This window comes from Symphalangus syndactylus, chromosome 8 (genome assembly GCF_028878055.3).
Source record: "Symphalangus syndactylus isolate Jambi chromosome 8, NHGRI_mSymSyn1-v2.1_pri, whole genome shotgun sequence".
NCBI classification, from domain to species: Eukaryota; Metazoa; Chordata; class Mammalia; order Primates; family Hylobatidae; genus Symphalangus; species Symphalangus syndactylus.
The window spans coordinates 131714307-131741903 of NC_072430.2; the positions used below are offsets into that span (position 1 = coordinate 131714307).

Sequence of the window (27597 nt, forward strand, 5' to 3'; positions counted from 1 at the left end):
ATAAAAGCAATGTAGATGATAAAAATGTAATGGAGATGAACTACATAGGTAGTAGATAATAATAATAATGTAATGGAGATCTATTAAATGCATATCTAACACAATACAATGAGAAGTTTCGACAAATCATGAAATAGCAGCAGGTGTCCAATGCTGAGTTCAGAAAATCTGACTCTTACTACGAACATGGGGAAACTGCAAATGAAGACGCTCGGCTAAATGTGAATAGCTACCATTTATTGAGGGCTAGGTACTTCAAATATATTGTCTCATTTTTCTAATGACTTCGCAATCTAGTAGCATCATCCCTCATGTTAAAGAAAGACTTAAAGAAAGTTAATAAGGAGTTCAGGGTATGAATGAAAAAATTTCTAGAGAGATAGATATCATCAATAAGATACCAAAGTTTTAGCCTCTCAGTTCCTGTCTCCTAAAATGGAATGTTTATCTTTTATAATAGAAATAATATCTCATAATGCAGTTCTTTATATGCTCTCAGATCAAAGATATATGAGATGAATAAAAATCACATCAGATTTTGTTGGGTTCTAGACCATGAATTTATACCTTATCAAATACCAAGATACTTGCTTGCCTTTCTATGTTATCAAAACAAGAACTAGGCCGGGCGCAGTGGCTCATGCTTGTAATCCCAGCACTTTGGGAGGCCGAGGCGGGCGGATCACGAGGTCAGGAGATCGAGACCACGGTGAAACCCCGTCTCTACTAAAAATAAAAAAAATTAGCCGGGCGTAGTGGCGGGTGCCTGTAGTCCCAGCTACTCGGAGAGGCTGAGGCAGGAGAATGGCGTGAACCCGGGAGGCAGAGCTTGCAGTGAGCCGAGATTGCGCCACTGTACTCCAGCCTGGGCGACAGAGCGAGACTCCATCTCAAAAAAAAAAACAAGAAATAAGGATATTACTTTATTTTAAACTTCACAATTAGCAATGTAGCTCAAGATATATATATGTGTTATAAAAGAAAAAACTTAAAACTTTTTTGCCACCTTCTTAAGAGTTTTCAGCTATAATCCTGAAAGTCATTTTATTGTTGGAAATTCACATAACTGTAAAATATATTTAAAATACCTTATTTTTTCTCACTAGAATGCCAACAAATGGTTTTTCATGGACAGTGATAGTTTAAATGACATACTAGTTTTTAAAAATTAAAATATATAGTATTATCTCAAAAGACTATAAAAATGATTCCATACTTTGAGTATATATATATATACTATATATACATATATGTAATTTTAATATAGTCTGAGTTCATACTGACAAATGAAGGAAAAGCAATTTTAGTACATCAAATAAATAAAACAACAAAGATATTTTAGCATCTTAAGGATGTGCTTTAACTATTGATTGTGTTGTAATGCTTTTATTTGTTTAACAAGGTACAAGGTTTGAACAGTGCCTGGATGAAATTTTATTTAGCTGTTATGCCATAGCTATAATAACTTTGCCCAGAAGCAACTCATTTTAGCTTCCATGATTTCATGTGACATTCTGCCAAAAAAAAATTCAAAATTACCTTTCTGGGTGAAAGCATGATAAATAAATTTAAAAAGCAATTCAGGATAAGAACAAAAAAATTCTCTAGACAGATAGATATAATCAAGAAAAACCAATCAGAACTTCAACAAATGAAAGACATACTGAGGGAATTACAAAATTCAGTGGAAAGTTTTAACGATAGACTAGAACAAGTAGAAGAAAGAATTTCAGAGCTCAAAGACAAGGCTTTTGAATTAACCCAATCAGACAAAAATAAAGAAAAAAGAAATGAACAAAGTCTCTAAGACATATGGTATTAGTAAAACAGCCAAACCTAAGAATAATTGGTGTTCCTGAGGGAGAATAAAAAAGAACTAATTTGAGGGAGTAATTGAGGAAAACTTCCATGGCCTGGCTACAGATCTAGATATCCAAAGCCAAGAAGCCTAAAGAACTCCTGGGAAATTCATTGCAAAAAGATCTTCACCACCAAGCCATATAGTTATCAGACTATCTAAAGTCAGAATGAAGGCAAGAATTCTAAGAGCAGTGAGACAAATGCATCAGATAACTTACAAATGAAAACCTATCAGACTTACAGCAGACTTCTTAGCAGAAACCTTACAAGCCAAAAGGCATTGGTGTCCTATCTTTAACCTCCTTAAACAGAACAACTATTAGCCAAGAATTTCGTATCCCACAAAACTAAATTTCATAAATGAAGGAGAAATAAAGTCATTTTCAGACAAGCAAGTGCTGAGGAAATTTGTCACTACCAAACATGCACTACAAGAAATGCTAAAAGGAATTCTAACCTTGAAACAAAAGCCTGATATGCACCAAAATAGAACCTCTTGAAAGTTTAGAACTCACAGGGCCTATAATACAATAACAATGAAAAGAAAACTATCTGGGTAACAATTAACATGATGAAGAGAACAATACCTCACATCTCAATGTTCATGTTGATTGTAAATGCTCCACTTAAAAGATGGCAAAATGGACAAAAACATGACAATCCAAATATCTGCTGTCTTTAAAAGGCTCACCTAACACAGAAATATTCATATAAACTCAAAGTAAAGGGGCAGGAAAATGTATTCCAGGCAAATAGAAACCAAAAGCCAGCAGGGATAGCTATTCTTATATCAGAAAAAAATAGACTTCAAAATAACAACAGCAAAAACAAAAAGACAAAGATGTCACTATATAATGATAAAACAATCAATTCAGCGAGAAGATACTACAAGCGGGGTGGAGCCAAGATGGCCAAATAGGAACAGCTCCAGTCTCCAGCTCCCAGCCCCAGCGACACAGAAGACGGGTGATTTCTGCATTTCTGCTTGAGGTACCGGTTTCATCTCACTAGGGAGTGCCTAACAGTGGGTACAGGACAGTCGGTGAAGCGCACTGTGCGCGAGCCGAAGCAGGGCGAGGCATTGCCTCACTCGGGAAGCGCAAGGGGTCAGGGAGTTCCCTTTCCTAGTCAAAGAAAGGGGAAACAGACAGCACCTGGAATCCTAATACTGCGCTTTTCCAACGGGCCTGGAAAACGGCACACCAGGAGATTGTGTCCCGCACCTGGCTCGGAGGGTCCTATGCCCACGGAGTCTCGCTGATTGCTAGCACAGCAGTCTGAGATCAAGCTGCAAGGCGGCAGCCAGGCTGGGGGAGGGGCGCCCGCCATTGCCCAGGCTTGCTTAGGTAAACAAAGCAGCCAGGAAGCTCGAACTGGGTGGAGCCCACCACAGCTCAAGGAGGCCTGCCTGCCTCTGTAGGCTCCACCTCTGGGGGCAGGGCACAGACAAACAAAAACTCAGCAAGAACCTCCACAGACTTAAATGTCCCTGTCTGACTGACAGCTTTGAAGAGAGTAGTGGTTCTCCCAGCATGCAGCTGGAGATCTGAGAACGGACAGACTGCCTCCTAAAGTGGGTCCCTCACCCCTGAGCAGCCTAACTGGGAGGCACCCCCCCAGTAGGGACAGTCTGACACCTCATTCAACCGGGTGCTCCTCTGAGACAAAACTTTCAGAGGAACTATCAGACAGCTGAATTTGTGGTCTCACGAAAATCTGCTGTTCTGCAGCCACCGCTGCTGACACCCAGCCAAACAGAGTCTGGAGTGGACCTCTAGTAAACTCCAACAGACCTGCAGCTGAGGGTCCTGTCTGGTAGAAGGAAAACTAACAAACAGAAAGGACATCCACACCAAAAACCCATCTGTACATCACCATCATCAAAGACAAAAAGTAGATAAAACCACAAAGATGGGGAAAAAACAGAGCAAAAAAACTGGAAACTCTAAAAAACAGAGCACCTCTCCTCCTCCAAAGGAACGCAGTTCCTCACCAGCAACGGAACAAAGCTGGATGGAGGATGACTTTGATGAGTTGAGAGAAGAAGGCTTCAGACGATCAAACTACTCTGAGCTAAGAGAGGAAATTCAAAACAATAGCAAGGAAGTTAAAAACTTTGAAAAAAAATTAGAAGAATGGATAACTAGAATAACCAATGGAGAGAAGGGCTTAAAGGAGATGATGGAGCTGAAAGCCAAGTTTCGAGAACTACGCGAAGATTGCAGAAGCCTCAGTAGCAGATGCGATCAACTGGAAGAAATGGTATCGCTGATGGAAGATGAAATGAATGAAATGAAGAGAGAAGGGAAGCTTAGAGAAAAAAGAATAAAAAGAAATGAACAAAGCCTCCAAGAAATTTGGGACTATGTGAAAAGACCAAACCTACGCCTGATTGGTGTACCTGAAAATGATGGGGAGAATGGAACCAAGTTGGAAAACACTCTGCAAGATATTATCCAGGAGAACTTCCCCAATCTAGCAAGGCAGGCCAGCATTCAGATTCAGGAAATACAGAGAATGCCACAAAGATACTCCTCGAGAAGGGCAACTCCAAGACACATAATTGTCAGATTCACCAAAGTTGAAATGAAGGAAAAAATGTTAAGGGCAGCCAGAGAGAAAGGTCGGGTTACCCACAAAGGGAAGCCCATCAGACTAACAGCTGATCTCTCAGCAGAAACTCTACAAGCCAGAAGAGAGTGGGGGCCGATATTCAACATTCTTAAAGAAAACAATTTTCAACCCAGAATTTCCTATCCCGCCAAACTAAGCTTCATAAGTGAAGGAGAAATAAAATACTTTACAGACAAGCAAACGCTGAGTGATTTTGTCACCACCAGGCCTGCCCTAAAAGAGCTCCTGAAGGAAGCACTAAACATGGAAAGGAACAACCGGTACCAGCCACTGCAAAAACATGCCAAATTGTAAAGACCATCGAGGCTAGGAAGAAACTATAGCAACTAACGAGCAAAATAACCAACTAACATCATAATGACAGGATCAGATTCACACATAACAATATTAACGTTAAATTTAAATGGGCTAAATGCTCCAATCAAAAGACACAGACTGGCAAACTGGATAAGGAGTCAGGACCCATCAGTGTGCTGTATTCAGGAAACCCATCTCACGTACAGAGACACACATAGACTCAAAATAAAGGGATGGAGGAAGATATATCAAGCAAATGGAAAACAAAAAAAGGCAGGGGTTGCAATCCTAGTCTCTGATAAAATAGACTTTAAACCAACAAAGATCAAAAGAGACAAAGAAGGCCATTACATAATGGTAAAGGGATCAATTCAACAAGAAGAGCTAACTATCCTAAATATATATGCACCCAACACAGGAGCACCCAGATTCATAAAGCAAGTCCTCAGTGACCTACAAAGGGACTTAAACTCCCACACAATAATAATGGGAGATTTTAACACCCCACTGTCAGCATTAGACAGATCAACGAGACAGAAAGTTAACAAGGATATCCAGGAATTGAACTCAGCTCTACATAAAGTGGACCTAATAGACATCTACAGAACTCTCCACCCCAAGTCAACAGAATATACATTTTTTTCAGCACCACACCACACCTATTCCAAAATTGACCACATAGTTGGAAGTAAAGCTCTCCTCAGCAAATGTAAAAGAACGGAAATTATAACAAACTGTCTCTCAGACCACAGTGCAATCAAACTAGAACTCAGGATTAAGAAACTCACTCAAAACCGCTCAACTACGTGGAAACTGAACAACCTGCTCCTGAATGACTATTGGGTACATAATGAAATGAAGGCAGAAATAAAGATGTTCTTTGAAACCAACGAGAACAAAGACACAACATACCAGAATCTCTGGGACACATTCAAAGCAGTGTGTAGAGGGAACTTTATAGCACTAAATGCCCACAAGAGAAAGCAGGAAAGATCCAAAATTGACACCCTAACATCACAATTAAAAGAACTAGAAAAGCAAGAGCAAACACATTCAAAAGCTAGCAGAAGGCTAGAAATAACTAAAATCAGAGCAGAACTGAAGGAAATAGAGACACAAAAAACCCTTCAAAAAATTAATGAATCCAGGAGCTGGTTTTTTGAAAAGATCAACAAAATTGATGGACCGCTAACAAGACTAATAAAGAAGAAAAGAGGGAAGAATCAAATAGATGCAATAAAAAACGAAAAAGGGGATATCACCACCGATCCCACAGAAATATAATCTACCATCAGAGAATACTACAAACACCTCTATGCAAATAAACTAGAAAATCTAGAAGAAATGGATAAATTCCTCGACAAATACACCCTCCCAAGACTAAATCAGGAAGAAGTTGAATCTCTGAATAGACCAATAACAGGTTCTGAAATTATGGCAATAATCAATAGCTTACCAACCAAAAAGAGTCCAGGACCTGATGGATTCACAGCCGAATTCTACCAGAGGTACAAGGAGGAACTGGTACCATTCCTTCTGAAACTATTCCAATCGATAGAAAAAGAGGGAATTCTCCCTAACACATTTTATGAAGCCAGCATCGTCCTGATACCAAAACCTGGCAGAGACATAACCAAAAAAGAGAATTTTAGACCAATATCCTTGATGAACATTGATGCAAAAATCCTCAATAAAATACTGGCAAACCGAATCCAGCAGCACATCAAAAAGCTTATCCACCATGATCAAGTGGGCTTCATCCCTGGGATGCAAGGCTGGTTCAACATACGCAAATCAATAAATGTAATCCAGCATATAAACAGAACCAAAGACAAAAACCACATGATTATCTCAATAGATGCAGAAAAGGCCTTTGACAAAATTCAACAACCCTTCATGCTAAAAACTCTCAATAAATTAGGTATTGATGGGACATATCTCAAAATAATAAGAGCTATCTATGACAAACCCACATCCAATATCAGACTGAATGGGCAAAAACTGGAAGCATTCCCTCTGAAAACTGGCACAAGACAGGGATGCCCTCTCTCACCGCTCCTATTCAACATAGTGCTGGAAGTTCTGGCCAGAGCAATCAGGCAGGAGAAGGAAATAAAGGGTATTCAATTAGGAAAAGAGGAAGTCAAATTGTCCCTGTTTGCAGATGACATGATTGTATATCTAGAAAACCCCATTGTCTCAGCCCAAAATCTCCTTAAGCTGATTAGCAACTTCAGCAAAGTCTCAGGATACAAAATCAATGTACAAAAATCACAAGCATTCTTGTACACCAATAACAGACAAACAGAGAGCCAAATCATGAGTGAACTCCCATTCACAATTGCTTCAAAGAGAATAAAATACCTAGGAATCCAACTTACAAGGGATGTGAAGGACCTCTTCAAGGAGGACTACAAACCACTGCTCAATGAAATAAAAGAAGATACAAACAAATAGAAGAACATTCCATGCTCATGGGTTGGAAGAATCAATATCTTGAAAATGGCCATACTGCCCAAGGTAATTTATAGATTCAATGCCATCCCCATCAAGCTACCAATGACTTTCTTCACAGAATTGGAAAAAACTACTTTAAAGTTCATATGGAACCAAAAAAGAGCCCGCATCGCCAAGTCAATCCTAAGCCAAAAGAACAAAGCTGGAGGCATCACGCTACCTGACTTTAAACTATACTACAAGGCTACAGTAACCAAAACAGCATGGTACTGGTACCACAACAGAGACATAGATCAGTGGAACAGAACAGAGCCCTCAGAAATGATGCCGCATATCTACAACTATCGGATCTTTGACAAACCTGACAAAAACAAGAAATGGGGAAAGGATTCCCTATTTAATAAATGGTGCTGGGAAAACTGGCTAGCCATATGTAGAAAGCTGAAACTGGATCCCTTCCTTACACCTTATAGAAAAATTAATTCAAGATGGATTAAAGACTTATATGTTAGACCTAAAACCATTAAAATCCTACAAGAAAACCTAGGCAATACCATTCAGGACATAGGCGTGGGCAAGGACTTCATGTCTAAAACACCAAAGGCAATGGCAACAAAAGCCAAAATCGACAAATGGGATCTCATTAAACTAAAGAGCTTCTGCACAGCAAAAGAAACTATCATCAGAGTGAACAGGCAACCTACAGAATGGGAGAAAATTTTTGCAACATAGTCATCTAACAAAGGGCTAATATCCAGAATCTACAATGAACTCAAACAAATTTACAAGAAAAAAACAAACAACCCCATCAAAAAGTGGGCAGAGGACATGAACAGACACTTCTCAAAAGAAGACATTTATGCAGCCAAAAAACACATGAAGAAATGCTCCTCATCACTGGCCATCAGAGAAATGCAAATCAAAACCACAGTGAGATACCATCTCACACCAGTTAGAATGGCCATCATTAAAAAATCAGGAAACAACAGGTGCTGGAGAGGATGTGGAGAAATAGGAACACTTTTACACTGTTGGTGGGACTGTAAACTAGTTCAACCATTGTGGAAGTCAGTGTGGCGATTCCTCAGGGATCTAGAACTAGAAATACCATTTGACCCAGCCATCCCATTACTGGGTATATACCCAAAGGACTATAAATCATGCTGCTATAAAGACACATGCACACGTATGTTTACTGCGGCACTATTCACAATAGCAAAGAGTTGGAACCAACCCAAATGTCCAACAACGATAGACTGGATTAAGAAAATGTGGCACATATACACCATGGAATACTATGCAGCCATAAAAAATGATGAGTTCGTGTCCTTTGTAGGGACATGGATGAAACTGGAAAACATCATTCTCAGTAAACTATCGCAAGGACAAAAAACCAAACACCGCATGTTCTCACTCATAGGTGGGAATTGAACAATGAGAACTCATGGACACAGGAAGTGGAACATCACACTCCGGGGACTGTTGTGGGGTGGGGGGAGGGGGGAGGGACAGCATTAGGAGATACACCTAATGCTAAATGACGAGTTAATGGGTGCAGGAAATCAACATGGCACATGGATACATATGTAACAAACCTGCACATTGTGCACATGTACCCTAAAACCCTAAAGTATAATAAAAAAAATAAATTAAAAAAATAAAAAAATAAAAAAATAAAAAAAAAAAAATAAAAAAAAAAAAGAAGATACTACAAGCATAAATTTATATGCACCAAACACTGGAGCTTTTAGATTCATAAAACAGTTACTACTAGACCTAAGAAATGAGATAGACAGCAAAACAATAATAGTGGGAGACTTCAATACACCACTGACAGCACTAGACAGATCTTCATGACAGAAAGTCAACAGAGAAACAATGGATGTAAGTGACACACTAGAGCAAATTAACTTAACAGACATTTACCCAAAATCTGCAAGATACACATTCTTCTCAGAAGCATGGAACATTCTCCAAGATAGACCATATGATAGGCCACAAAATAAGTCTCAATAAATTTTTTAAAATTGAAATTGTGTCAAGTATCTTCTCAGACCACAGTGGAATAAAATTAGAAATCAACTCTAAAAGGAACCCTCAAACTTATACAAATACATGGAAATTAAATAATCTGCTCCTGAATGATATCTGGGTTAACAATGAAATCAGGATGGAAATTTAAAAATCATTTGAATTGAATGATAATATTGACACAAGTTATCAAAACCTCTGGAATACAGCGAAAGCAGTGTTAAGAGGAAAGTTTATAGTGCTAAATTCCTACATCAAAAAGTCTGAAAAAGCACAAATTGACAACCTAAAGTCACACCTCAAGGAACTAGAAAAACAAAAGCATACTAAACTTAAAGCTGGAAGAAGAAAAGAAATAACAAAGATCAGAATGAACCAAATGAAATGCAAACCAAAAATTATGAAAAATTAATGAATAAAAAGCTGGTTAAAAAGCCGGTTCCTTGAAAAAATAAACAAAATCAATAGACCATTAGCTAGATTAAACAAGAAAAGAAGAGAGAAGATCCAAATAAGCTCAATTAGAACTGAAACTGGGGTCATTACAACCAACACCACAGAAATACAAAAGACCATTCAAGACTACTATGGATACCTTTATGTACACAAACTAGGAAATCTAGAGGAAATGGACAAATTCCTGGAAACATAAAATCCTACTAGATTATATCAGGAAGAAATAGAAACCTCGAATAAACCAATAACAAGCAGTGAGATTGAATCAGTCATTTTTAAATTCCCAACAAAACAAACCCAGGATCAGATGGATTCACAGCTAAATTCTACTTAGACATTCAAATAAAAGAATTGGTACAAATCCTACTGAAACTATTCCAAATGATTGATAAAGAAGGCATCCTCCCTAAATCATTCTATTAAGCTAGTGTCATCCTGATACCAAAACAGGAAAAGAAACACACACACACACACACACACACACACACAAACTACAGCCCAATTTCCTTGATGAACATAGATGCAAAAATCCTCAACAAAGTACTAGCTAAATGAATTGAACAGCACATCAAAAAGAGAATTCATCATGACCAAGTGGGTTTCATCTCAGGGCTGCAGGGATGGTTTAATATATGCAAGTCAATAAATGTGATCCATCACATAAACATAATTAAAAACAAAAACCATAGGATCAATAGATGCAGAAAAAGCATTCAACAAAATCCAGCATTCCTTTATGACAAAAACTCTCAACAAACAAGGCATAGATGGGACCTACCTCAAAATAATAAAAACTATATATGACAAACCCATAGATAACATCATATGAATGGAAAAAAGTTGAAAGCATTCCCCCTGAGAACAAGAACAAGACAAGGATGCCCACTTCCTTTTTTTTTTTTTTTTTTTTGAGACAGAGTCTCGCTGTCGCCCAGGCTGGAGTGCAGTGGCGCGATCTCGGCTCACTGCAGGCTCCGCTCCCCAGGGTTCACGCCATTCTCCTGCCTCAGCCTCCTGAGTAGCTGGGACTACAGGCCCCTGCCACCTCACCTGGCTAATTTTTTGTATTTTTTTTTTTTTAGTAGAGACGGGGTTTCACTGTGTTAGCCAGGATGGTCTCGATCTCCTGACCTCGTGATCCGCCCGCCTTAGCCTCCCAAAGTGCTGGGATTACAGGCGTGAGCCACCGTGCCCGGCCAGGATGCCCACTTTCACCACTCCTATTCAACATAGTTCTGGAAGTACTAGCCAGAGCAATTAGGTAAGAGAAATAAATAAACAGCATCAAAATTAGAAAAGAGGAAGTCAAACTATCACTGTTTGCTGATAATATGATTGTACACCTACAAAATCCTAAGGATTCTTCAAAAATACTCTTAGATATGAAAAACAAATTCAGTAAAGTCTCAGGTTACAAAATCATTGTATGTAAATCAGTAGCATTGCTATACACCAACAACAATCAAGTTGAGAATCAAATTAAGAACTCAATTCCTTTTATAACAGCTGTAAAAACTAAAATAAAATAACTAAAAATATACTTAACCAAAGAGGTGAAAGTTCTCAAAAAGGAGAACTACAAAACACTGTTAAAAGAAATCATAGATGACACAAATGGAAATGCATCCAGTGTTTATGGATTGGGATAACTGATACTGTGAAAATGACCATACTGCCAAGAGTAATCTACAGATTCAGTGGAATTCCCATCAAAATATGAACATCATTTTTCAGAGAATTAGGAAAAACAATCCTGAATTTCATATTGAACCAAAAAAGAGCCTGAATAAACAAAGCAATCCTAAGCAAAAAGGACAAATCTGGAGACATCATATTACTGAACTTTAAATTATACTACAAGGCTTTAGTTACCAAAACAGCATGGTACTGGTGTAAAAGTAGGCACATAGACCAATGGAACAGCACAGAGAATCCAGAAACAAAGCCAAATATGTACAGCTAACTGATCTTTAACAAAGCATACAAAAACAAAAAAATTGGGGGATGGACACCTCTATTTAAAAAATGATGCTGGGAAAACTGGCAAGCTACATGTATTAGAAGAATAAAACCAGATTCCTATCTCTCATCTTACACAAAAAGCAACTGAAGATGGTTCAAAGACTTAAATGCAAGACCTGAAACTATCAAAATTCTATAAGACAACATTGGAAAAACTCATATAGATATTGGCCTAGGCAAAGAATTCATGAATAAGACTCCAAAAGCAAATGCAACAAAAACTAAATAAATAAATGGGACCCAATTAAACTAAAAGGCCTCTGCACAGCAAAAGAAATAAGTAAGTGGAGTAAACGGAAACCCACAGAATGGGAGAAGCTATTTGCAAACTATGCATCCAGCAAAGGGCCATTATCCAGAATCTACAAAGAACTCAAACAAATCACCAAGAAAAAAACAAATAGTCTCATTAAAAAGTGGGAAAAGGACATGAATAGACATTTCTCAAAGGAAGATATACAAATGGCCAACAAACATATGAAAAATGCTCAACATCACTAATCATTAGGGAAATGCCAATTAAAACTGCAATGAGATATCACCTTACTCCTGCAAAAAATGGCCATTATTTAAAGACAAAAAACAATAGATATTGGCATGGATGTGGAGAAAAGGGAACACTTACACAATGCTGGTGGAAATGTAAATTAGTATAACCTCTGTAGTAAACAAGTGTGGAGATTCCCTAAAGAGATAAAAGTAGATCCACCATGCGACCCAGCAATCCCATTACTGGGTATCTACCCAAAGGAAGAGAAGTCATTATATGAAAAAGACACTTGCACATGCATGTTTATAGCAGCACAATTTACAATTGCAAAGATGTGGCACCTATCTAAGTGCCTATTGACTAATGAGTGGATAAAGAAAATGTGGTATACAAAAAACATGGAATACCACTCAGCCATTAAAAGGAACAAAACAATGGCTTTTACAGCAACTTAGATGGAGCTGGAGGCCATAATTCTAAGTGAAGTAACACAGGAGTGGAAAACCAAAAACCCTATGTTCTCACTTATGAGTGGGAGGTAAGTGATGAGTATGCAAAGGCATAAGAGAGATATAATGGACTTCAGAGATTCAGAAAAGGGAGGATGCCCCAAGACTAAACCAGGAAGAATTCAAATCTGGTTTATTTGGTTATTCAAATAGACCAATAACAAGTTCTGAAATTGAGGCAGTAATTAATAGCCTACCAACCATGACCAGATGGATTCACAGCCGAGGTTTACCAGAGGTACAAAGAGGAGATGGTACCATTTCTTCTGAAACTATTCCAAACAATAGAAAAATAAGAACTCCTTCCTAACTCATTTTATGAGGCCAGCATCATCCTGATACCAAAACCTGGCAGACACACAACAACAACAAAAATTTTCAGGCTAATATCCCTGATGAAACTCTATGCAAAAACCCTCAATAAAATACTGGCAAATGGAATCTAGCAGCACATCAAAAAGCATATCCACCGCGATCAAGTCTGGGATGCAAGGCTGGTTCAACATATGCAAATCAATAAATGTAATTCATCACATAAACAGAACCAATGACAAGAACCACATGATTATTTTAACAGAGGCAGAAAAGGCCTTCAATAAAATTCCACATCCCTTCCCGAAGAAACTCTCAATAAACTAGTTATTGATGGAACATATCTCAAAATAACAAGAGCTATTTATGACAAACCCACAGCCAATATCATACTGAATTTGCAAAACCTGGAAGCATTCCCTTTGAAAACCAGCATAAGACAAGCATGCCCTGTCTCACCACTCCTATTCAACATAGTATTGGAAGTTCTAGCCAGGGCAATCAGGCAACAGAAAGAAATAAAGTGCATTCAAATAGGAAGAGAGGAAGTGAAATTGTCTCTGTTTGCAGATGACATGATCGTATATTTAGAAAATCCCATCGTCTCAGCCCAAAAACTCCTTAAGCTGATAAGCAACTTCAGCAAAGTCTCAGGATACAAAATCAATGTGCAAAATTCACAAGCATTCCTATACACCAACAATCGGCAAGCAGAGAGCCAAATCATAAGTGAACTCCCATTCACAATTGCTACAAAGAGAAAAAAATACCTAGGAATACAACTTACAAGGGATATGAAGGACATCTTCAAGGAGAACCACAAACCACTGCTCAAAGAAATAAGAGAGGACACAAACAAATGGAAAAACACTATATGCTCATGGATAGGAAGAATCAATATTATGAAAATGGCCATACTGCCCAAAGTAATTTATAGATTCAATGCTATTCCTATCAAGCTATCATTGACTTTCTTCACAGAATTAGAAAAAAAAATTACTTTAAATTTCATATGGAACCAAAAAAGAGCCCATATAGCCAAGACAATCCTAAGCAAAAAGAACAAAGTTGGAGGGATCAAGCTACCTGACTTCAAACTATACTACAAGGCTATAGTAACCAAAACAGCATGGTGCTGGTACCAAAGCAGATATACAGACCAATGGAACAGAACAGAGACCTCAGAAATAACACTACACATCTACAACCACCTGCTTTTTGACAAACCTGATAAAAACAAGCAATGGGGAAAGGAGTCCTTTCCCCATTTAATTATTTAATTAATGGTGCTGGGAAAACTGGCTAGCCATATGCAGAAGGCAGAAACTGGACCCCTTCCTTACATCTTATACAAAAATTAACCCAAGATGGATTAAAGACTTAAATGTAAAACCCAAAACCATAAAAACCCTAGAAGAAAACCTAGGCAATTATCATTCAGGACTTAGGCATGGGCAAAGACTTCACAACTAAAACATCAAAAGCAATTGCAACAGAAGCCAAATTGACAAATAGGATCTAATCAAAGTAAAGAGCTTCTGCACAACAAAAGAAACTATCATCAGAGTGAACAGGCAACCTACAGAATGGGAGAAAATTTTTGCAATCTACCCAACTGACAAAGGTCTAATATCCAGAATATACAAGGAACTTAAACAAATTTGCAAGAAAAAAACATCCCCCTCAAAAAGTGGGTGAAGGATATGAACAGACACTTCTTAAAAGAAGACATTTATGTGGCCAACAAACATAAAAAAAAGCTCTTCATCAGTGGTCATTAGAGAAATGCAAATCAAAACCGCAATAAGATACCATCTCACGGCAGTTAGAATAGAGATTATTAAAAAGTCAGGAAACAACAGATGCTGGAGAGGATGTGGAGAAATAGGAACACTTTTACACTGTTGGTGGGAGTGTAAATTAGTTCAACCATGGTGAGAGGATCCTCAAGGATCTAGAACCAGAAATGCCATTTGACCCAGCAATCCCATTACTAGGTATACACCCAAAGGATTATAAATCACTCTACTCTAAAGACACATGTAAACGTATGTTTCTTGCAGCACTATTTACAATAGCAAAGACTTGGAACCAACCCAAAGGCCCATCAATGATAGACTGGATAAAGAAAATGTGGCACATCTACACCATGGTATACTATGCACCCATAAAAAAAGAATGAGAACATTTTCTTTTGCAGGGATGTGGATGAAGCTGAAAGCCATCATTCCCAGTACACTAACAAAGGAACAGAAAACCAAACACCACATGTTCTCACTCATAAGTGGGAGCTGAACAATGAGAACACATGGACACAGGGAGGGGAATATCACATACCGAGACCTGTCGGGGGTCGGGGGTAAGAGGAGGGAGAGCATTAGGACAAGTACCTTAATGCATGTGGGGCTTAAAACCTAGATGATGGATTGATAGATGCAGCAAACCACCATGGCACATGTATACCTATGTAACAAACCTGCTCATTCTGCATATATATCCCAGAAATTAAAGCAAAATTAAAAAAAGAAAAAGAAAAAGAAAAACACTTGAATACTGAAAAAAAAAAAAAAGAAGGGGGAGGGAGGAAGGGGGTCTAGGGACACAAAAAACTACACATTAGGTAAAATGTACACTACTCGGGTGATAGGCACACTAAAATCTCAGAATTCACCACTAATAATTCTTCCATGAAAGAAAAAAAAACACTTGTACCCCAAAGCTATTGAAATAAACAAAAATTTTTAAAAATTACCTTTCTGACCCTTCAAGCCATCAGGGCCCCTCACACCTGGGCGGCCTGGAACTCCTGGGTGGCCTCGCTCTCCTGGTGGACCAGGAAATCCCCGTCCTGGGGGTCCCACAGGTCCTGCTTTGCCCGGGGGGCCCAGAGGTCCAGGAAATCCTTTACCACCTGGGGTCGCATCTTCATGATCCCCCTGGGAATGTTATGTCATGAGTCAATTACCAACCACTGAAAGTCCATGAACTCAAAGCAGTCATTGTAGGTTACAGAAACACATGCAAAAGTCCATAATTTCAGGAGACAGTTACTCTTAAGCAAATGTAATTTTAAAATAAATAACTTAGATACTTCTTAATATTTTAAATATATATATATAGAAATGGAGTATCTCTCTGTCACCCAGGCTGGTATGCAGTGGTGCTATCTCAGCTCACTGCAGCCTCCGCCTCCCAGGTTCAAGCGATTTTCCTGCCTCAGCCTCCTGAGTAGCTGGGATTACAGGCACCCACCAGCTCACCTGGCTAATTTTTGTATTTTTAGTAGAGACTGAGTTTCACCATGTTGGCCAGGCTAGTCTCGAACCCCTGACCTCAAGTGATCCACCTGCCTCAGCCTCCCAAAGTGCAGGGATTACAGGCGTCAGCCACTGCGCCTGGCCGATATACACATTTTACATCTTTATATACATATATATAATATAAGCATGTGTGTTATGCCTCAAATACTGGAAACAACGTGTGTGATATGCCTTAAATATAGCATAAGAGATTTATGTCAAACCATTCTCTAATATCATATGTGACAGAATATAGAAATAAGTAGATCAAGGGAGGTGGTGGGATTACAAATCAAATACATTCTTATGTATTCTCTTGAGAAGATACATAGATAGACTCCATCATCCTCCACCCCTACGGGTAAAAGCCTAGCAAGTCCTTTCTCCTCCTGCATGAGAATTTGACTTTTGGTTAACTCTCTGGTTCTGTTCCTCTGATAAAAATTAGACTGTCAACTACCTTCCTAGGCAGTATTGCTTATAGTAAAATCAATCCCCAGTTGCAAAATTTGCATCTGGTCTGGAAGAACTGTGGGGAGCCTGCATCAAGGGTTCCCTCACTGGCAATCCCTGGTGGGGTCCTCAAAAGCTGTGCAGTGGATAACAGCTCCCATGGGGAATGAGGCTTTCAAGTCAGGGCTGCCTCCATGCCCACCATATGTGGGTCTCATCCCTTCTTGCACCCCGCCTGACTGAACAGCTGCAAGGACTCTCAAACGCAAGGAATATCTTACACTGTCCTGCTGGCATTTTGAGTGACCTTTTATCCTCCTACATGACCTGGTCTCAAATGTGGTCTACAATAGTCTTATAGATCTGGATTGTTTCAATGAATCTAGGAAGACCTCAGCAAATGTCGAAATTCCTTTCCAAGTTTGATCTATCTAGACACTGCTTTTTCACAATTAGATGAGTACATTATGACAATGTCCACTCAGTGACAACGATTTCTAAGTAGTTCCTTAAGGGGAAGAATGAATTAAGCAGAGATTAGCAAGCCTAAAGCAGAGATCATTCACATACTTGTGACCAGGAGAAAGGTCAGAAAGCTATAAACACCATCTAAGCCAATTTCCAGGCTTCTCTCTCTTATTCACTTGGATTCTGTCTGAAGGGTTTCCTGTGGAATCAGGACATGGTCTTTCCCTGCTGAAACACTCTCAGTGGCTTCCCATTATATATGGCAGGCAGCACAGGTTGGTGGAAATAGCATGCACTTTGAAATAAGACAGACAAGTTTTCACTCCTATTTTGCCTATTTGACAGATGGGCAGCCTTGAATATCAGATGCTAAGCCTCCATTTTCTTACTGTAAAATTGGAAAGATATTGCATTTCAGAAGACTACTGTTTTGAGGAAACCATCTAGCCTGGTTTCTGTGATATTGTAAGCATTCAGAAATACTGTATATATTTAAGATATTTTAAGTTCCTAAGCATTAGATCGTCTCATCCTCTTCTTCTATGACCTTCATTACCGTTACCTACACATGGTATCCACCCAAAGCGTGTCTGAAAAATGCAGCAACATCCTTTATCAGTGAGATTTTCCATCAGCCAATGCCTTGACTCTGTGGGTTTGCACGAGTTCACCCTTTCATGCTCACTACCTCCCCCATATGCATCTTCTCCAGGAAACAGAACTGATGCTAAATATCAGGACCTGAGCTCCATCCTCCACCCCACAGAGTCAACTGAATACACCGAAAATCAGTGGGGCCCTTCTAAGATACAAGTTTGTTAGAAGAAAATAAACACCACAAGAATGATATAAAGACCAAGGACCAAAAGTCTTGCTAGGACTGAACTGCCACTGAGGATTTTAGACCATCTCCAATGATACTATACCTTTTATAACAATCATCTTTCCGTGTCAGGGTGCCAAAGGTGACTCTAATTTATAGTATGTTGACATTTTACTGAATTTCAGCTTGGCAAATAGAGAACGGGGAAATAGTTGCTTGTATGACTATATAGGAAAGTGAAATTCTATAGCAAGAGAAGAATTCTACATACTGGGGCTCCTGGATCCCCTTTTTCTCCAGCATGTCCATCCCGACCATGTGATCCTGGCTGCCCTGGAAATCCTGGGGGCCCATCAGGACCTCTTTCTCCTTTGTGCCCTGAGAATAGAGGTCAAAAGATAGTCAAGCTCTTATCAGCAGGGGGTAAAGTAGGATAGAGAGGACAAAAAATAAAGAAAATGACCTTGATTCTGGGTTGGTAGTTTCCTGTGTATCTCAATTGCCCAAGCCACATAAAACATGCCAAAGCCAGAGGGGAGAATGACAATTGCTAGAACCATTGAATCTCTTTACTTGGGAAAATCTCCTTTTCCCATTCCAACAAGGAGCTGGTGTGTGAAGGTGCCAATCACAGAATCTTTCCCTACCTGTGATGCCAAGCACAGCACTCTATCCCTGGCCATGGGAAAGAGGGAATGGTCTGAGGCTGGGTACTTGCCCTAAGCTCATCAGTCCTTTCTGAAATTATTTTTCTATTTGGAGCTGACAAAGCAGGGCTCTCTTCATCTCTGGATGTAAGAACTTGGAGCTGCCTGGGGGTACAAAAATCAGTCTGATGGGAGAAAATATAGATGGTACAATGTGAGATGAAAGATGCAGGGGGAGCCTCTTGATGCCACTGGAGGCCCGGATCTGGTTGTCCCAATGCCAACCTGCGATGGTTAAGTGTCAACTTGATTGGAATGAAGGATGCCTACATAGCTGGTAAAGGGTTGTTGCTGGGTGTGTCTGTGAGGGTGTTGCCAGAGGAGATTAACATTTGAGTCAGTGGACTGCGACAGGAAGACCTACTCTCAGTGTGAGTAGGCACCATCCAGTGAGCTGCCAGCACAGCTGGAACAAAGCAGGTGGAAGAAGCTGCTTGCTGAGTCTTCTGGCTTTCATCTTTCTCCTATGCTGAATGCTTCCTGCCCTTGGACATCATTCTCCAGGTTCTTCAGCCTTTGGACTCTTAAACTTACACCAGTGGTTTGCTAGGGCTCTTGTGCCTTCAGCCACAGACTGAGGGCCACACTGTTAGCCAAAAGCCTTCCCTACTTTTAAGGCTTTTGGACTCAAAAGTAGGAAAGCCACTGCTTTTGGGGCTGAGCCACTACTGGCTTCCTTGCTCCTCAGCTTGCAGACAGCTTGTAGTGGGGTTTCACCTTGCAGTCATATGAGTCAATTCTCCTTAATAAACTCCTTTTCATATATACATATATCCTATTAGTTCTGTCCCTGGGGAACTCTTACTAATAAAAAACCCTACCTTTTAATATTTCACATTTTGTTTAGGTCAATACATTACTTAAAAAATGATTTCAAGCTGGGCTTCTTTCATTTACAACTAAAATATTATTGACTAATATAGAATACTGTAATGCAGTGAATAAACACCAGCCAAGCCAAAGGAGGGCTTGAGTTAAACCCAAGTTCACCATAATAAAGATATGAATGTGTGGCTAAAGGAATATTTATGTTTTCAAATAAGAGACAGGGGATTTGGCTCAACATTCATACAACCTTATGAAGGGCAGGAAGTATTTTTTAAGTAATCTCAACCATCCTAAATTGTATAGAATTGATCTATGGTCACAGGGGAAATTACTGCAAGAGGAGGGTCTATACATCATTCATAAAATGGCAGGGAGTTAAGTGATTGATTATGCTCACCTTTAACTCTTGATACAACCGTGTCACCCTTCGCCCCTTTGTTGCCAGGTGGTCCGGAGGCACCATGCTTTCCCTTGGTGAAAAATAAGAGCAACAAATTAGGTTAATTGTGATGGGTCAACAGTTACATCTGTACATATTGAATCTCTCTCTTCTTCCCTCCTAAATCTCTTGTTAAAGATTCTAGCTTGGCATTCTTGGTCTCTTCCACTTTCCTGCCTTCCAAGGTAGTCCTGTCTTGCAAAACTGGGGCTCTTGAACTACATGTAAAATGTAAAAGCTGGTGAAATCTGAATAAGGTCTGTACCTGAGTTAAGAGGACTGTATCAATGACTGTTTCCTGGTTTTGACAGTGTACTGTGGTTATGTAAATATGGTTATGTGTGTGTATCATTGGGGAAGCTGGGGGAAGCATACATGGGAACTTCATGACTGTGCAACATCTTGTGAGTCAACTACCTCAAATTAAAATTTATAATTAATTTTTGTAATTATCATGGGCTTTGTAATGTGAAATGGAGAGGAAAGAAGAGAGTGGGATAACCACAAGAGCTGCCACCAGAGATGAAGGTAGAGGTTTAGGGATAAGTTTGTGATGAAAATGGCATGGAAGTGATGTGCTGCTAAGGAAAGTTGATGGGCAGGAGAAGAGGAATTAAGAACCTTTTCTGAAGCTAATATATTTATTCTGTATAACAGGTAAATAGCTAATTTTGGCTGACATGCTCATGATCTCTTAACCACAACATTGCTCAAAAACTAAATAATTTGAGTCATACTTTTTAAGTGTTACATATTACTGAATATCAAACCATGTCAAAAATATGGGAACCTGGCTGGGCGCAGTGGCTCACATCTATAATCCCAGCACTTTGAGAGGCCAAGGAAGGCGGATCACTTGAGGCCAAGAGCTCAAGACTAGCCTGGCCAACATGGTGAAACCCCGTCCCTACTAAAAATACAAAAATTAGCTGGACGTGATGGTGCACACCTGTAGTCATAGCTACTTGGGAGGCTGAGGCATAAGAATCACTTGAACCCAGGAGGCGGAGGTTGCAGTGAGCTGAGATCGTGCCACTGTACTCCAGTCTGGGTGACAGAGCAAGACTCTGTGTCAAAATATATATATATATATATATGAACCTATTGTCAGTATATTAGGGTGGCCAAGCACCATTTCAAATACCATTATAGAAACACCATACAGAGCCCAAGGTTACTTACCTAGTGATATCAATAATCAAAAAACCACAGCAAGGAAATTGGAGGGAGGTAAAAATGACTGAGCAAGCCAGTTGCTTTTCTCACACAGATGCCACTACCTTGTCATATTTTCTTTTTATTTATTTTCTTTTTTTGAGACAGGGTCTCACTTTATTCCCCAGGCTGCAGTGCAGTGGTGCAATCATAACTCACTGTAGCCTTAAACCTCTGGGCTCAAGCGATCCTCCTACCTCAGCCTCTCGGGTAGCTAGAACTGCAGGTGCACGCCACCATGCCTGGCTAATTGGATTTTACTTTTTTGTGTGTAGAGATGGGGTCTTGCTGTATTGCCCAGGCTGGTCTCAAACTCCTAGCCTTAAGGGATCCTGCCGCCTCTGAAAGTGCTGAGACTACAGGAGTAAGCCACCACACCTGGTCTTGTCTTATTTTCACACAATCTAACAATGTGTTCAAATAAGCTTAACTATCTTTTTTTAACTGCCTGTACTAATTTACAAGCTGAGAGCTATAGAGGGGAGGAGAGTACAAGTAGAGATGGGCACAGTGGCATCAGCAATCATCAGGCAGTAACAGTGAAGAGGAAGCCAAAAATGCAAACAACAAGCATAAAAACTCAAATGGACAAAAGGGTTGGAAGCCATTTCATGCAGAGAAAAAAAATATGTCCACACATAACTCAATATCTCTGATATCACTCTAGTATAGCATCCTGTTTGTAGCAATGTCTGTGAACCATCAAAAAGGTGGGTAGAACTAATTTCTTAGTATAAATCAATACATTAGAAAGAATTAGAAATCATAAAGTACTAATGTAGGTTGAGTTTTCTTTTATTCTTATTTTTACTATATATGCTAGTCATAAGTGGCAATGGGGCCTGGCCAAAGTGTATGTCATATGGTATCCTGCCCAAGAAATGGATAAAGAAAATGCCCTTCTGATGAATAAATTATCAGGACAGAAAACTGTTCACATAGCATTTGGACCAATTTCTTTCCAGAAAGAGAAAAAGTGGAATGCTTAATAAATCAGACTTTGGTACTTTGGAAGAATGAACCCACCCCAGGAGTCTGCACAGTTTATTACTCAGCACATTGGAGACTTCGAATGTATGATGAATTGCTCTAATGCTCTGTAGGTGTCGAATTTTAAGTACTAGAGTAGATCATAGACTTATTTGAGCTAGTAAGGAAAACTGTTATTGGATTTCATTAAAGAAACATTTACTGAAAACATTACTGAACCATTACTAAACCATTGTTTAGTAAATGTTACTAAACATTACTAAAACCATTACTGTAGTTTTCTTTGAAAACTACAAAGAACCAGGCATTACTCTGAGTACTGAGAATATAGCAGTTAACTAGTGAAATAAATGTGTAACCTAAGAGATTCCTGGGGCAAAGGTTGTCAGCAGCTTCAGATAGAGAGCTACTTTTTACAATCTTAAGACCTGAGATCACCAAACACTTGTGTTACTCTAACGACGGAAGCCCAGCAGCAACAAAAACTCCTCTCCGGGCTGGGAGTGGTGGCTCATGCCTGTAATCCCAGTACTTTGGGAGGCTGAAGTGGGAGGATCACCTGAGGTCAGGAGTTCGAGACCAGCCTGACCAAAAAGGTGAAACCCTGTCTCTACTAAAAATACAAAATTAGCTGGGTGTGGTGGCACATGCCTGTAGTCCCAGCTACTCGAGAGGCTGAGGCAGCAGAATCGCCTGAACCTGGGAGGCAGAGGTTGCAGTGAGCTGAGATTGCACCATTGCACTCCAGCCTGGGCGACAAGAGTGAAATTCCACCAAAAAAAAACAAAAACAAAAGCAAAACAAAACAAAAAAACACTTCCTCTCTGCCAGGCATATCCTAGTTGTTCAGTCTAGATAACGGACATCAACTGCAGATGCCTACAGGGGTAGCGTCTGCCCAGTCCAAGGGAAACAGGTGGGTAGGCATGGGGGGAATCAGCCCACAGCCACAGCAGCAGTGGGAACGCAATAACCTTGTGTTCATAAACTTCTAATATCTCAGGAGAAGCCACAAACCTCACATTAATAATCCAAAAACAAACACCATGAGGACACAACCAAACATTCCAGCAGGTCAGAAATAGCCCATATATTAGTCCATTTTTGTGTCCCTATAAAGAAATACCTGAGGCCGGGTAATTTATAAAGAAAAGGGGCTCATGGTTCTGCAGGCTGTACAAGCCTGGCATCAGCATCTGCTCAGCTTCTGGTAAGCTCTCAGGAAGCTTCCAATCATGGCGGAAGTTGAAGTGGGAAGCCAGTGTATCACATGGTGAGAGAGGGAGCAAGAGAGGAAAGCAGGAGGTCCCAGACTCCTTTAAACAACCAGATCTCCTGTGAACTAACTGAGCAAGAACTCACTCATCACCAAAGGGATGGAGCTAAGCCATTCATGAGGGATCCACCCCCATGTCCCAAACACTTCCCACCAGGCCCCACCTCAAACACTGGGGATTACATTTCAACATGAGATTTGGAGGGGGCACACATCCAAACTTTATCAGCCTGTGACAGTTTGTGACCTTTGGTTCGCTCTGCAGCCTCCTGGAATTTAATTCACTGCTATGTACCTTATACAGTGTGCAAAACACATGACTCAATTGAATTCTTACCAACAAGCCTCTAAGATGGTGTTCTTACATCCATTTTATAAATGCTGCAAGTAAAACTCAGAAGACTGCAGAGCTCCCAAATGTCGGAGATGGGATCTGAAGCTGGTCCACTTGCTCCTAGGCCCTAGTGCCTTGCACTAGAGCATCCTGGCCGGAAATCCCATCCTAGGGAGCGCCGTCAGGCTAAGGCAATGAATGCAAAGACTTGGTTCAATTATACAAACAATTGCAAAGAACTTAAGCCTAGTTTTCTGTTTTCTACTTTCCTACCAATCTGTGGCTGCTAGGGCCAGAGACCAGCAGACCATCTCCAGAGAGAGGAGATGTAGAGAGGATGGAGAGCCCCCAAGAGCGAGAGCACCCCATAGTCTGCACTGTCTTTCATGCTCTTCTGTCTGTCCTTCCCTTCCTCCTTTCCTTTCTTTTCTTCCCTCCTTCCTTTCCTTTCTTTCTTTCCCTTCCCTTTCTTCTCTCCCTTCCCCTTCTCCTCTCCCTCCCCTCCCTTCTCTACCCTTTCCTTCCCTAGTGCCCCATAGTACGACCCTGGTCCCTGACTATGACCACAATGTAATGAATTTAATGCAAAGAAGCCATGTGGACAGAATCATATACACAACAGACATCAGAAACGCGGCCAGCCTACAAAGGAAAGCCCCATAGAGCAATTAAGTAAACCTTAGCCATGATAACCCTAGATAAACAAGCAGTCCTAACTCAAAGATGTTAGCCCTAAGTAGCAACTCAACAGGAAACCACAAAAATATATTAGAGCCATTAAAATCTTCACTAAGAAGATTAAGTACCAACACACACAAAAATGACTATGGTAAAATGTTGAATTTTAAAAGGAGACAATAAAATGCAAACTAACAATTGCAACCATGCTCATGTACATACATGCATTAAGGACCTAGCTTCCTATTGAGCACAGGTGGCCAGTGGGCTTTGTACATGTGACAAGGGTGCTGCTGGGACACCTTAATCATTAACTTCACTTAAGGCCCTTATTGGAACCTTATTTTCATGAGATTTTCTTGGGAAAATGGAAGAAAGTCCTTTGGGGCTTGATGGTCAAGTTCCAGGCCATCCCAGGACTGAGCCTTGTTAATAAGGAGGGGACAGAGGGCTCTCTCCAGTCTCCAGGTGAGTACCCCAGTGGGCAGTGCTTTTATTATGAGGAATCAGACAGCTGAGAGGCTTTGCCTCAACCTGCTTCATCTGTAACTTTCACCAAATGAGAACCATCTTGAGATAAATCTCATCCACTCTCTGGCACGATATCATGTAAACTCTGACAAAGCCAGTATTTATATCCCCAGCCCAAACCTCTCATCTGAATCCTTAAGTTGAATATCATCCTACTGCCTACTTGACTTCTTGACTTGATTGTATAATAGGCATCTCAAACTTGAAATGTCTCAAATAGTACTGCTTTCTTTCCTCACCCAATGCCCACTCCTTCCATTGCCTTCCCATCTCAGTACATGGCAACTGCCTTCTTTCAGTGGCTCAAACAAAAAACCTTGGTTCTGTCCCTTACTTCTCTTTTCCTTATATCCTATGTCCAAACTAACAGCCAACCTGTTGGCTCTATCTTCAAAATATATCCAGAATCTGACCACCTTGCACCACACCCAGCACCACCACATTAAGGCATTGGCTGTCATATCTCACCAGGATTACACAGCAGCCTCCCAGCTCATCTCCCAGCCAATGTCCCTTATCCATATGGTCTATGCTCCTCAGAGCAACCAGAGTGAGTGATCCATTTAAAACTATTGTCTTGCTCTTCTTAAAACTCTCCCCTGGCTGTTTCATGTAGTCTAGAGTAAAGGCTCAGACCTGACCCATCTGTAAAGCCCCATGCTCTGCAGCCCTTCCTAATCTCCTGCCAGTTCCTTGACTTCATTTCCTGATCTGCCCCTCTCTCTCTTCTCTCCAGCTACAATCGATGGTGATGGCGTTTATCACCACATGACATACTGGATATTTACTTGCTGATCTGTTAGATGGTCTGTGTCCTCTCTGAAGCTCTAGGAGGACAGAGACTGGGCTCTGGTCCCTGCTGTATCCCCAGCACCTGAAACAAGGCCTAGAACATAGTAGGCACTCAATAATACCAATTAGTTGAATAAGTAAACGATGGATGAATGGATGAATAAATATACTGTTTCTGAGTCATTAGCATAATGTTTGTAGGTTCAAAACATAAATCATATCTCACACTATAAATTAGAAAGAGGCACCTCGATTTTTATCTCTATGTGTCTGATATGGTTTGGCTTTGTGACTCCACCCAAATCTCATCTCGAATTGTAATCACCATAATCCCCATGTGTCGAGGGAGGGACCTGGAAGAAGGTGATTGGATCATGGGGAGGGTTTCCCCCATGCTGTTCTCACAATAGTGAGTGAGTTCTCATGAGTTCTGATGGTTTTATAAGGTGCTCTTCCCCGTTCATGTTCTCTGTCACCTGCTGTCATGTAAGACATGCCTGCTTCCCCTTCTGCCATGATTGTAAGTTTCCTGAGGCCTCCCCACCCATGCAGAACTGCGAGTCAATTAAACCTCTTTCCTTAATAAATTACCTAGTCTTGGGTAGTATCTTTATGGTAGTGTGAAAACAGACTAATACAGTGTCTCTTCTAACTGGAAAGATGACTGGTAAGAGGTACTCACTGGTAGCCCTGGAGGTCCTTCAGCACCAGGAGGTCCTGGGTCACCTTTTGTTCCAAGCCAGCCAGGGAGCCCCAAGTCTCCCTTATTCCCCTGCCTCCCAGGAAGTCCTGGAGGGCCAGGGGGGCCCATGGGACCGGGCTCACAGGCACAGAGTCCTTCATTTCCTAGACAGAGGATCAATGGCAGATTTGTCATATTTCCTGTATAAAATCCCCGGTAAGGGCTTTACTGTACAAAACCAATAGCATAACTGAAGAACAAAGAGTCCAATATGCACTTATTGCAGACAATTGAGAGCACGTGCTGTGGGGGCTGGGTGTAGCATGGGGCACTGCGTGGGGTGCCTAGGCATGGGATGTAGGGTGGGCATACCATTTCTAAACAAATGGAGGGTTTTGTTCCTTAATAAATTTATCCTGACAAATTCTAGGGAAAAGCTGATATCCAATTCTACTGAAGAAACATTAAAAATAATTCAACTTTTTTATTTTTAAAAGTTTAAAAGCCTGTCCTTTGGTTCCTCCTGAAAAAAACTAAAAAAATTAATTGGTGAGTGCACAAACCCTAAACAATTAAGGAGACAAAATAATACATGAAGAAGGATTTTGATTGCATTGAATATTATAATTGATAATTCAAAACAATGCATTTTCCAATTATCAGGACTTTTTGTCTTAAACAAATGTCTTCAGGGTAGTCAGACTCCTCATCTGTGTTGATGCTGTCACACCCACCTGACTCAGTTGCCCAAAACGGCTCCAAACAATTTAGAGTGGAGAAGCAGAGAGACAGGCAATTGATGAGTCTGGGAGATACAGGTCCCACAAAAATCAAATATCAATACTGTCCTATCACTGCCACTCTCAAGGAATCAAGAGGACCTTGTGAGCAAAGTCACCATTTGCAGGCAAAATTCATGGCAGGCAAATGTTTCCTTTATATGTATATATATATATATATAAAAATATATAAGACACAAGGCTTTGACTTTTATAATATATAAGACACAAGGCT

The 27597-nt window shown here is 40.2% G+C and overlaps 1 protein-coding gene across 2 annotated transcripts in view; it reads right to left on the bottom strand.

Annotated features, from left to right (window-relative positions):
• The window catches only part of COL4A4 (collagen type IV alpha 4 chain), a 322996-nt gene that overhangs the window by 60488 nt on the left and 234911 nt on the right, over positions 1-27597 (bottom strand). For both annotated transcript variants that reach the window (XM_055290810.1, XM_063645750.1), the window contains 4 exons: positions 26584-26747; positions 20044-20116; positions 18383-18489; positions 15821-16004 (listed from right to left, as the gene is read on the bottom strand). In XM_055290810.1, coding sequence (XP_055146785.1) covers positions 15821-16004; positions 18383-18489; positions 20044-20116; positions 26584-26747 — 528 coding nt within the window. The remainder of the gene's footprint in view (positions 1-15820; positions 16005-18382; positions 18490-20043; positions 20117-26583; positions 26748-27597) is intronic.